Source organism: Danio aesculapii, chromosome 24 (genome assembly GCF_903798145.1).
Source record: "Danio aesculapii chromosome 24, fDanAes4.1, whole genome shotgun sequence".
Lineage (NCBI taxonomy): Eukaryota > Metazoa > Chordata > Actinopteri > Cypriniformes > Danionidae > Danio > Danio aesculapii.
This window is the reverse complement of record NC_079458.1, coordinates 22,792,141-22,805,586: the sequence shown is the minus strand read 5'-3', so window position 1 is coordinate 22,805,586 and position 13,446 is coordinate 22,792,141. Positions and strand designations below refer to the sequence as shown.

The following is a 13,446-nucleotide window of genomic DNA, read 5'->3' as shown; positions in this document are numbered from 1 at the left end:
TGATGTCTGCCATAGCGAAGACAAAAGACAGAGGATCGCGAGTTCAGAAATGCATTTAAATTGGTAAAGGAAGAAGCACACGTCGAATTTTCAGCATTGTTTTGGACGCAATATGTGACCCATTAAGGGCTTTATTCAACTATTTTGTTAAAGAATCAACAGATTTAAACGGTGAATTTTCAGAATTAAACCTCAGCTGGATGTTTTCATTCACTTAGAATCAGAATCAGAATCAGTTTTATTGCCAAGTGTGCTTCACACACACAAGGAATTTGTTTTGGCCACAGAAGCTTCCAGTGTACATAAAGTGACAAGTGACAACACAAAATAAATCTGAAAAAATAAAATAATAATAATAAAAAATGATGCGTGTTTGATAAACATAAAACAGGACAGAGTAACAAAAACAGTGCAAACACTGGAGAGCCCCACACCGAAGCGGCCATCCGCGGCGCTATCTTGATTAGTGCTGTGTTACAGACTATGGGGACTGTGGGGCTCTTTAAAGTGGAAGGGATTATTGCTGTTTTTGTACCAAGTCTACAACCATCACTTCCTGAAAAAACATTTTGGTCACACTTTATATTAAAGGCACTTTTATAAAAAATCTATAGACCACTATAGACCATTTTGAGGGATGTAAACAAAAACAATGGTCCCAACGTACTTCCTGTTTTACATTTTTAAAGCTTCCAAGAATCCAAAAAGAGCCACATATTGATAAATAATGTTATGATAGCTGTTTTATCATTAAGTTATGATTGAATTGCCTCTTGTTACAGTTATGGAATAGTTTGATAACAAGCAGGAAACGTTCATGGGCCAATGACATCACCACATTGAAATGCTCTATAGAGTTGTAAAGTTGGACTGTATTTCCAGATAATGTTGTCTCTTAGTAGGCTATGAAGGTGTGTTTTTTGAACTACTTATAACTTAATAATTTATAACTTGTATATAAACAACTATAACTGTAACAAAGAGGTTGCTTAAGCTTACCTTCTTACATACAACGTTGTAAGGTGCTGTTCCTGCAGTTGATGCTGCTTGATATGGTTGGCAAAACTTAATCTTAATTTACTTAATCCTAATAATTTAATCTCAATCTAGTCCACTTAATCATGATCTACCAATGATAAGGTATACTGTAGCTAACAGTGGTCCAGACCTACCTTACAAAAATATGACTTAAAGAGAGTTTACTTAAAGAAAGCTTTGGGAAGCATATTAAGAATAAGGTTCAGCTTAAAGTACGACTAAAATGTATATAGTTGTACAAAGGTTTCGAGAAATGCCTTGAAATTGACCATTTTTTAACACTTTTAGCATAAATCATTGAATGGGATTAGACCAATAACATATCACTTAATGCAATTATTAAAATTCCCAGAATAGAAAAAGTGTCAAGCTTTAAACAGGAATGTTTCATTCAATCATTAATTTTCCTTCAGCTTAATCTCTTATTTATCAGGGGTTGCCACAGTGGAATGAACTGCCATTTATTCCGGCATAAGTTATACGCAGCGGATGCCCTTTCAGTTGCAACGTAGTACTGGGAAACACCCATACACTGTTACATTCACACTCGTACACTATGGCCAATTTTGTTTACCCAATTCACTTCTAGCACAAGTCTTTGGACTGTCGGGGAAACCGGAGCACACGCAAACTCCACACAGAAATGGCAACTGGCCCAGCCAGGACTTGAACCAGCGACCTTCTTTCTCATAGGCGACAGTGCTAACCACTGAGCCACCCTGCCAGTTTATTTCCAAAGAAACTTTTTTTTTTTAAGTGGCCTTAATCTCTAATGTGCATAGGAGCTAGTGCAACATGTGGATAGCATTGCTTAATACCGTTTTCTGAATTTGATGAGAAGTTTGACTTGTCGTTTGATTTTATATCTTGGTATCAAGTATTCAGTCTCTTCTGAAACTCTAGGGGAGAAACATGCTAGAACGAAAACTTTTTTCTTTGCTCTACATTTAACCATATTGCTGTCTTGAAGCAAAAAAGAGGTTTTTATTTGTGATGTTTGTGTCTGATGGGAGTGTATGATAGAGCTGGTCTTGTTTTGAACACAAGCCTGAAAAGGTTATTTTTTTTGTTATTGCAGCAAGACTCCATTAAATGGGTTTATAACAACAGTGAGAGTGCACAGGAAGACCACCAGAGAAGCAACCAGAAGCCCACCGCTGGAGACAATGGAGATGTGTTTGAGTGTAAAGTTGAAGGTGCTGTTACACATACTGAATACATAAGTACACGAGTTTCATCTTCCCACATTAGCTGTGGAATTTGCTCTCCTTCTTTTCAGACTAACACTTCTGAACAGCCTCAGACCAACAGCCTCATGCAGAATTCACAGGATTTTTCACAGATTTTTTTATTTTTATTTTTGGCTTTTGGCTGAAATGTAATAAAAAGTCATTTAATTGAATGCTGATATATTTTAAAATAAATTAATAAGAAATCAAATGCATATTTTTAAAATTTAATTTAATTTAATTTAATTTTATTTTATTTTATTTTATTTTATTTTATTTTATTTTATTTATTTTATTTTATTTTATTTTATTTTATTTATTTAATTAATTTAATTTAATTTAATTTAATTTAATTTAATTTAATTTAATTTAATTTAATTTAATTTAATTTAATTTAATTTAATTTAATTTAATTTAATTTAATGTTAGTTGCATTTACACACAATATATACTCATAATATTTTGTCATAACATAAGCATTTTTCTTCTTTATTTTATTGTTAAATAAAATTCAGTTATTAATTTTAGTTTGCTTTTTAAATATAAATATTTATTTTCCAATTATCCATCCATTCACAAAATTTTTATTTTTATTTTTTATTAAGTTAAAACTTTAAATGTATTTATTTTTATTTTCATACAAGTTTGCTATCATATGTAATTTGATTAATTGTACACTTGTGAAACTCTAAAACCCATTTTTTGAGATGTTAACAGATGTATAGATGTCCCTAGTTGCTAAAAACACTGTTCGAACACCCATATTTCACTAACAAGTGAAAATTGGTTGTTTTTGCATTGTTTAGAGCAAATGGTTGAAAAATAAACTTTGAAGCAAAGTCACAACGATGAGGTCATTGTTTAAATTCCAGCGTGGTGATAGGTCGGCAGCACACAATGACGTCATTGAGTTTTCGGCATGTTTTTATTAGATTTTCTGTGCTCTTGGTCTTAACCAACCTAGTATAATAATAACCCAACTTATCTTGTTAATATGATATTTTCAGTCAATGAATAACATTAAAGATTTCTCGATTCATTTTAGCCAGTTTGTACTGCTGGGGCTGTTTTCATCCAATCTTGCGTGATTTTTATTCTTAATTTGGCCATAACTTTTTCTATTTCAGCTAGCAGAATGATTTTCGGTGACAAATCTTATTTTGACACATATTTTGAGAAAATGCTTTGAATAAAAAAAAAAAAAACTCAACAATACATTCTGGACTACCCTTTCGTTATGTTATGAAAACATCCACTGAATTAAACTGCTGTAAAAATGCATCAGATAATCTTTTTTCAAATCTTTTTGCATAAATCTGTTAATCAACCTCAATTACTAAATTGTTCAGAAAATTACAGGATTTTAACTCGTTAATTGCCAAATTCATAAATGAATGTCACTGATTTCATGAAAAAAACAACAACACAAAATGACGTATTTTCAATATAAAAAGTAATTGTGGACAGGATTATTTTTACCTTTTATCAAAGTCTTTATAAACTTGGCAATTAAAGAGTTAAAATCTTTTCTAAGCAATTTAGTTTTGGTCAGGACTGAGGTTTGATTAACAGACTAATGCAAAAAAAAACCCTGAAAAAATATGTATATGATGCATTTTTACAGCAGTTTAATTCATTCCTAACATAACAAATGGGTAAATTTGAGCAGTGCACAAGGGTTAATGTGCCTAATGAACGTACAGTACCGAATTTTGATTGTTTGAATAAAATTATTTGAATAAAAAACTGCTTTGACATAATTATTAAGAAATAAAAGTGGCTATTGATATAAAATAATAAAATAGTCAGTTTTTTCCTAATGGTTGTATGTTTGTTTGAATCTTTTAATCTGATAACACTGAATCAAGCTGATGTATCTGCGTTTTGCTCCAACAGAAGTCATGGACAAATTCAACACCATCGCCATAATAGATGGCAAAAAAGGACCACGTGAGCCTAACGGTGGATACGTATATCTGGAGTACGGCGTCATGTATGAATATGACAGCACAGTGGCTGAAGTGTCACGCTCTTGGAGAAAATGGTGGAACGAAAGGCTTCTTCAGCCTCACAGCGAAGGTATAAGTCCCATGAGTCTGGCTATTATCTCTGCTGTAGAGCGGCGGATGAATTCATCCAGAAGCAGATGAGACCGCAGCGATTGTCTTGTACATTTGCGAGGGCCTCTCACAGTTCACAGTAACACAGGTGCTGATAGAAGCTGACAGCCGAGTATATTAAACCAGTGTGTGTGACAAATGAAAGTGGTCTTTACGACCCCCTGCTGCGGAATAAGAGGATAAACACTTTAAATCACCGGTGGTGTGGAGGCTTAAGTGACTCACATGGAACTATGTTGTTTACAAGAGGATTTTTTTCATTTCTCTTGTCAGATATTGAACATTTTTTTGTGGCACTACCAAAAACGCAATTGATTTTTAGAAAGCTTAATTTTTTTATTTCAAATATATCCTCCGAATCACTGAGGAAAAATGTTTTGTTGTAATGTAATTTTCTAATTATTTCATAAAAAAAAACAGTAGGTCAAACATTACATAACTTTACCTTTTATTTTACACATGTTATTATTTGTGTAAAAACATATTCTAACATACTGTAATACATTGATAATACTGTAACATATATAACAATAACTGCTATTTTGCATAAAATATCTTGTCAGAATCATTGATAAACATATTTTATATTAGTGTAAATGTTTTAATTAATTCATAAAAATACAAAAAAACATACATTCAAAAATAATCCATAATATATGTTATTATTACCTTTTTTTTTTTACATAGTATACCTCATTTTTACATATTTTATTATTATGTGTTAACGGCATCTTATTAACATACTGTAATACAGTGGTTCTCAACCATAGTTCACAGAGGACCACCAACACTGCATGTCTTGATGTCTCCTTTGTCTGTCACACCCATTACAGGTCTTTCAGTCTGTGCTAATGAGCTGATGTGTGTGGGTGTATATATATATACACACACTGAAAGTTTATCTTGAAACAAAAAAGTCACCCCATATATAATATTGTTTGCTTTTTTGTTTTGCATGTTTTATCAGATTTTAGAAGCTCTGGCCAGGAATGATGAGCAGTTGGTGCAGACCTGCAGTCGACTGAGCTCCAGCGCTGAGCTCATCCCTGAGGACCTGCATGACCAGATTCACTGCCATGTGCGGAGAGAGACTCGAGCATATCAATCGCAGAATCACCAATTACAGGAAGGTCAGCATGCATTGTGTGTAAACAGTCTGGACTGGGTAGTTCTGAGCTGGCTGGGGACCAGCATAGCCATTGTGTGCACTAGGAAAAACTTCAGGTGATATTTGGAAAAGCATAACAATTCAACACTTAAGTGACTATGTTTACATGGACAGTCGCAATCAAATATTGCCTTATCTAAATAAGACAAATAATATATAAGGTGTTTATATGAGTTGCTTTTTTGAATATTCCTTTCATGTATCCTGTTTTACATGTTATAGACATGTAATTACATCACCACACTATTCACATTTCCTCCAGAGTTTCATGTAATTTCAGGGTTTCATTTTTAATTTGGTCGACTTTAACTGCAGTTTGGCACTTTCACTTTCATTCAGGAATGTTTAATGCATACCCCCCTTGACAAATGAAGATATTGGATGCGAGCATGAACTGCTGGAAGGGTGTTGTTTGAATGGGAATCTAATACGGCATGTCGTATGGGGAAAAAACCCTTCCCATTTTGCAATGCAAGTGTCTGTAGTTTTTCGCTGACTCGGCAGGTGCAGAGAATACAAAGAGCCGTGTGTGTATAGACTATCCTGTCGCAAAATGCTGCGAAAATCCTATATTACAGGAGTAGTTTGATTAAGGTGTTTACATGTCTGTACTGCACTTCAATAATGCGACTAAAATTGACATACTGTAGTCAACATGTCTTAATTCGATTTCTGTTTAGTTTCGATTATGATCTTAATTGATTTAATCACTGTTTTAAATGGTAGACTTCTCATCAGCGTATTGTCATAATCATATTAAAATCTGATTATTGGTGTCCATGACAACATACTCACTGTTTTGTTGGTTACTCATTGTCATGATACATATATTTGCAGATCAGAGTACATCAAACTCTGATTACAGGGAAATTCGTAAAATCTGTGGAAATGCTTTCGCTTTCCCACATTCTTATGAACATAGAACTCAATGCAAGGAACATTCCAGTGTGACCAAAACCTTTTGCTTTCCAAGTTCATAAATAATTTCTGTCTTCCATGGAACAGAGTTTAGAAAATTCATGCTTCTACTTTCTATTCAACAAAGTGAAGCTTTTAAAATGAAAACAAGCAAATACATATGATAAGATATACTGTATACTGTGTGTATATATACATTGCCAGCATCTCTCTGTCAAAGTGTCAGTATAGTTTCTGAGAACATCAAAACTAATGTTCTCTAATTCTTCAGCTAAAGCCAAAGACTTTTTTGAGTTCTGTGAAGAAAGATGAACGTGACTTTTTAAAATAATCCTAGCATTTTTCTTTTTTAGTAAGGAAGAGCACCAAAATCTCCTTATGATGACTATTGCTCTAAGTTTATAAAGTGGTAATGATGATTTAATTGTTTTATGGGTATTGGTACCAATACAACAACAACAAAAATGTTTTAAAATATGCCAAGTGTTGTTATTCTATTCTATTCTATTCTATTCTATTCTATTCTATTTCTATTCTATTCTATTCTATTCTATTCTATTCTATTCTATTATCAGTTCAAGTAATTTATGTATGTAGTTTATAAAATACAAATAACAAAATAAATCATTATTATATTTGCGAGTGCATATTATATTTTTGATTGTAAAATAAAAAAGAAAAAATATTAAATTTTATTTAATTCACTAAATTAAAACCATATTTACAGAAAATCCTAAGCCTTTAATTGATTGCTTGGTTGATCTATTGCTGATTATTTTTTTATATTAGTACAATTGGAATAGTAGTATTTAAGTAACACAGTTGTAGCGAGTAGAAGAGCATAGAATAATGATAGCTGGCAGCTAGATCTCTGCAACCCTCACATGGTCACCCTCTGAAGCTAAGCAGGGCTGTGCCCAGTCAGTACCTGGATGGGAGACCACACCTAGGTTAGGAAACGCTAGGTTGCTGCCAGAAGTGGTGTTAGTGAGGCCAGCAGGGGATGCTCAACATGTGGTCTGTGTGGGTCCTAACGCCCCAGTATATTGATGGGGACTCTATACTGCTCAATGAGCACTGTCTTTTGGATGAGACGTTAAACCGAGATCTTGACTCTCTGTGGTCGTTAAAAATCCCAGGATATCCTTCAAAAAGTGTAGGGGTTTTACCCCGGCGTCCTGGCCAAATTTGTCCACTGGTGCCTCTGTCCATCATGGCCTCCTAACCATCCCCATATCATAATTGGCTTCATCACCTCCATAATTGGCTTCATCTCCTCTCCACCAGTCAGCTGGTGTGTGGTGTGTGGTCTGACGCAATATGGCTTCCGTGGATGAGGAGACCCTCCCCTCAAAATGTTGTAAAGAGTGTCCAGAAAAATGAACATAAATGTAAGGGATTATTATTAGTAGGAGAGAATCAGAAAGAACCAAAAGGCCGTGACTTACGTGTTGGTAGTGTTGGTAGTTACACCAGTTAAAACAGCTTTGCAGTTGCACCTGCATCTAAAACTAAACTGTATGCTGTGTTTTGCAAGTTGGATCTTATTCAGTGCATTAAAAAAATGAATTTCTTTAGTTGGTGTATTTTAGATGACTTGTAGAACTTGTATTCAGGTTACCGAACAGGAAAGAGTCCCACCCTGTCCTTTTTACCAGCAGCTGGCCTTGATTGATGAAATATGCGAGTCCACCAGTACCAAGGGAAACGGGCTTGTGCAAAATGTCATTTTAATTTCCATCAGCTGCTCTTATTTGGAGCGAGAATAGGAAATATGTCTGCGCACATCTGACAGTTCCCTTGTTTTTCCCTGTGATCAGATTCAACATCCCACTCAGTGCTGGATTAATTAGCTATTGCTTCACTAAGCTAAAATAGCTCCGAACATCCCGTCCCGTTGCATAATTTCCTTCTGCTGCGCTTTCAGTAAGATCCCGTGAGAGGTCTGGCAGGGTCCGGACCCCGGACACTGAAGCTCCACATTTTGTCGAAAGCTAGCCAGGAATGTGGGATGTCCGGTCCTGAGGGGGAGGCTACGTGTCCAGTGCAGATGTAACCCGTACCGTGTAGTCTGTGACCCAAGACATACTCTACTGCAGGCATTGAAAAACGATGTCATTATTGAAGAAAGGCGAAGTTCAGATCCAGCTCAAGGGGAATGATGAGGCTTTGTCAGCCTGTCACTGATTTAATTACATGCTCCTGTGCCTGAAGCTGTGATTTTCAATCTAAACAGTTTCAAATGGGTGTAATTTCAGGTGCAATATGGATTTGTTCAGTGTGATTGATTTTCTGCAAGTGTTGTTTCTGTGTGAGCGGCGTCTATGGATGTTCTTCTGAATGAGGGTGTAAAGGAACACAGCAGTTGCATTTGATGAATGACATGCTGAATAGTCCAGCTTGATAGGCTTAGCTGCCTTAAAGCAGCTGTAAGAAGAGTTCAGAAACATTTTTTTATTAGTAACACTGGTGGGCATTAAGTGAATTACAGACTGAAGCTCTTAGCTCTCTTTTTTTTTTGCACATAAAGTAATGCCATCTGCAGCAATGTGCTTTTATTGATCATTTTAAAACCTTTCATATGCAGTAGTTGAAAGTGATGCTGAGATGAATGTCCTCTCAATTCTTTCACCTAGTAAAAAAATAAATATGCAAAAAATGTAGTAGCAAGAAAACGATGGTTAAGAAAGAATCTAATGATATTGAAAAATGTTATAGCCTCACAATGAATATCTACAAATTTTCAAATTTAAATGAATTAAAATTAAATGTAATTAAAGTAGGTCATTTAATTAAAATCAGTTGATTGTTTTTTAAATTACTTTATTTAATACATAATCTGGAATACATTTCCCAGTGATGGATTGCAGCTGGAAGGGCATCCACTGCATAAAACATATGTTGGATAAGCTGGCGGTTCATTCCACAGTGGCGACCCCAGATCAATAAAGGGACTAAGCCAAAAAGAAAATGAATGAATACAATAATACAATAAATGAAAACAAATAGAAATGTAAAAAAAATACTATATCAATTAATTATTTTCCAGATGTTTAAAATAATTTAATTTTTTAATGCATATAATGTATAGCAGGCAGCACGTGGCGCAGTGGGTAGCACAATTGGCCTCACAGCAAAAAGGTTGTTGATTCTCAGCTGGGTCAGTTGGCATTTCTGTGTGGAGTTTGCATGTTTTCCCTGTGTTCGCGTGAGTAGGCTAAATTCTCCATTGTGTATGTGGTGAATGAGTGTGTATGGGTGTTTCCAGTGATGGATTGCACCTGGAAGGGCATCCGCTGCGTAAAACATATGCTGGATATGTTTCGCAGCTCATTCCGTTGTGGCGACCCCAGATTAATAAGGGACTAGCCGAACAGAAAATGAATGAATGAATGAATGTATCGCCAGTAGTACATTCATTTAATTCAATTCATTCAAATTCTACGTACATGATAAAATACTGTATCTTAAAGCTTGACATTAATTGAAATTATATTTACATATCATTATATTATGACATTTCTGAGACAATCTTAAGCAAACTAACAAATGCTGAAGCGCATCAAATTATTGACAATGTTAACAGTATATTTAATTTGAAAAATAATTTAAAAATTCATTTATCTTTATATATAATTTTTTTTCCTGAGCCCCAGGTTGAGAAACAATGGTCTCTAACCTTCAAAATGCAGCAGCCTGACCAATGAGGACTAGATGGATGGCCAGCTAATCTTAAAGAAACTTTTTTTTTCAGCTTTGTTTACAGTATTGGTTAAACAAGACAAGAGCATTCATTTTTTGAACTGTCACTAGCTATGTTTCCATCCAAAAATGCTAATTAAATTTATGCGCAAATTGCATATTGCATAAAAGATGTGCAAATAAAACAGTGTTTCCTTCAAACGACTCAAAGTGAACAAACTCATCACGTTCTGATTAATTGGCGCCAAATATCAACAGTAAAAATGGAATTTGCTGCGGTAGGAGAAGCTGTGTGAATCTTTTCTTCATTTAATAAATGACTTGTTCCTCAGAAGACAATCCTGACACGCAGTGCACGCGTGGTGGCATTTGAAGGCACTAGACACAGAGCACAGACACTCTTGACAGTTCTGGAGATCATTAATAATATAATAAAACTAATAATGAAATGGTTAAGATGTTTTAGAATGACCAAAATAACATTTCAGATGTCAATGTGCTCAACCTGCTGTTTTGTCCATTCATACACATTTTTAACATCACATGATCTCTAATAGCAAAATCACGTGACCTCTTTTAATGTGCATACTGGAATTTGGTTGGTAAAAGTGTTTCCATCGTAGTTTATGAGCATCTTTTCTTATCAAATAAAAAGTTTATCCTACTTAGTTATGCACATATGTTTTTTTTATGCACATTTTCAAAATTTATGCGCATCTTGGCTTTTCCATCAACCGTTTTTTTAATGCGCATCTCCAAAATTCGCATTAAAAAGGTAGATGGAAATGTAGCTATATTGATTTAAGATGATGGTTTTATGTGAATTGACTGCAAGGTTACAACACATTTTGTATGGTTAAAATCCAAGCTCGATGGGAATGTTCTGAACTATGAGAACTATATACCAGACTCAATCTATGGTAAACCCTTACTGAAACCAGGCTGTTTGACACAGTTAAATGTTGATTAGATTTTAGTGTGAATTACTGATTTAGATGATTTAGACAGAAAAAAAACAAATAACTTATTGTTGTATTCAAATCCACACAAAACATTTATCTTTTAACAATTCCTCTCTGTGCTCAGTTTTCAAGGGTTTTGAAGAACAGGGCCTGGCCCACATTCAAGCAGGCGAAGAGCAAGGTTTCGCCTCTACACAGCAGTGACTTCTGCCCCACCAACTGTCACATTAATGTAATGGAGGTGTCTTATCCCAAGACCACTACTTCCCTGGGAAGTGCTTTTGGAGTTCAGCTGGACAACAGGAAAAACACTCTGGAAAAAGGAAGCCGCAATTCAGAGCATGGTGAGTAAAGATATACTCCTAATTATAATGTACAATGGAGACTGCCCATTATAGGAAGCAATGACCAATTTAAAGCCCTGTATGAAGTATATCATTGCTGTTAGATAGACATATTTTATTTATATTTTAGGAATTTAGATTTGTTGTTTATGTATTGCCAAAGTGTGATTTTACAAATGATCGTTATATGAAATATATTTGACAAATAGAGTTACATTGGTTGCATTCTTTTACATTGGTGCCGTGACCCAGATAAAATTGAGGTTTAAATGGGTATGTGGTTCTACCCAGATTAGAACCAGGAGGTTATATTGGTGCCATGGCCCGGATAAGTGTGAGGTTTGAATGGGAGTGTGATTCTACCATATTAGAACTGGAGGGTTATATTGGTGCCGTGACCAAGATTAGATTGAGGTTTGAATGGGTATCTGGTTCTACCCAGATTAGAACCGGGAGGTTATATTGATGCCATGACCCGGATAATACTGAGGTTAGAATGGGAGTGTGATTTTACCCATATTAGAACTGGATGCTTATATTGGTGCCGGTGACCAGATAAGATTAGGTTTGAATGGGTATGTGGTTCTACTTAGATTAGAATCAGGAGGTTATATTGGTGCAATGAATCGGATAAGACTTAGGTTTGAATGGGAGTGTGATTCTACCCATATTAAAACCAGAGGGTTATATTGGTGCCGTGACCCAGATAAGATTTAGGTTTGAATGGGTATGTGGTTCTACTTAGATTAGAATCAGGAGGTTATATTGGTGCAATGACTCGGATAAGAGTGAGATTTGAATGGGAGTGTGATTCTAACCATTTTAGAACTGGAGGGTTATATTGGTGCTGTGACCCAGATAAGATTGAAGTTTGAATGGGTTTATGGTTCTACCTAGATTAGAACTGGGAGGTTATGCTGGTGCCATGACCCGGATAAGACTTAGGTTTGAATGGGAGTGTGATTCTACCCATATTAAAACCAGAGGGTTATATTGGTGCCGTGACCCAGATAAGAGCGAGGTTTGAATGGGAGTGTGGTTCCATCCACAACGGTGCTGTGATCTGAATGAATGTTTAGTGTGTGGGTGTAATAGAAGCCAGCTAATAGGAGCTTTGAGATTAAACCTCTGGCTTCAAGATGATAGACCCCAGAGACTGTGGTCAATAGCATCCTTACTAGCATACACACTTTAATTGCTGGAGTCCCACTTAGAAGGCGAATAAAACTGTAGGGGTTATACTGGTGCTGTTATCTGTAAATGATTGTGGTTCAAATGGGAGTGTGGTTTTATGACAAATAAAACCTATATGGGAGTGTATTTTAATGCTAAATGGATGACTGGATTATTTACATTGGTGCCAAGACCCGGGGAAGAGTGTTTAAGAATTAAGCTTACACCACAAATACGCAATGATGGCTAAATTTGATGTGCTTCTTTATTCAAAATTATGGTAGAACAGAACTATGAAGGGTTTTTTTTCAACTTTTTGAGATCCAGACAGTTATAAGGTGTATTCACAAGGTCTTTTTATTAATTTTCATTGGTTAAATAAATTGTAAACCTCACAAAGAAACAAAGTGTTACAAACACAATTGATTCATGACAAAATATGTTTAAATAATGAGAGATTTAGGTTTTTTAATGCTGTTTTTTGCTTTCAGGCAAGCTGAACCCCATGGTTTACGTCCAGCATAGTATCACTAGCATGGCTGCCCCATCAGGACACAGTCTGAGCAGGGCAGAAGGTCATGGTCTGCGCTTCCTGCTACGAGAGGATGACCTGCTCATCCTGGACGCCTACCACAAACTTCTGACCAAACTCACCACTGTTGTCAAAGAAATGGAGTGCTACGCTGCACAGATTCATGAGTATGGCATTTTTATTTGGTATCATCTGTAGTGTTTTTGTAAGAGTCTGTTTGAAACTTTGACGTTTAGATGTTTTAACCTAGTGATGTTTTC

The 13,446-nt window shown here is 35.3% G+C and overlaps 1 protein-coding gene across 1 annotated transcript in view; it reads left to right on the top strand.

The window, feature by feature from the left end:
• The window catches only part of prex2 (phosphatidylinositol-3,4,5-trisphosphate-dependent Rac exchange factor 2), a 288,313-nt gene that overhangs the window by 161,634 nt on the left and 113,233 nt on the right, over nt 1-13,446 (top strand). Inside the window, exons 24-25 of the mRNA XM_056450252.1 lie at nt 11,262-11,481; nt 13,146-13,353. Coding sequence (XP_056306227.1) covers nt 11,262-11,481; nt 13,146-13,353 — 428 coding nt within the window. The remainder of the gene's footprint in view (nt 1-11,261; nt 11,482-13,145; nt 13,354-13,446) is intronic.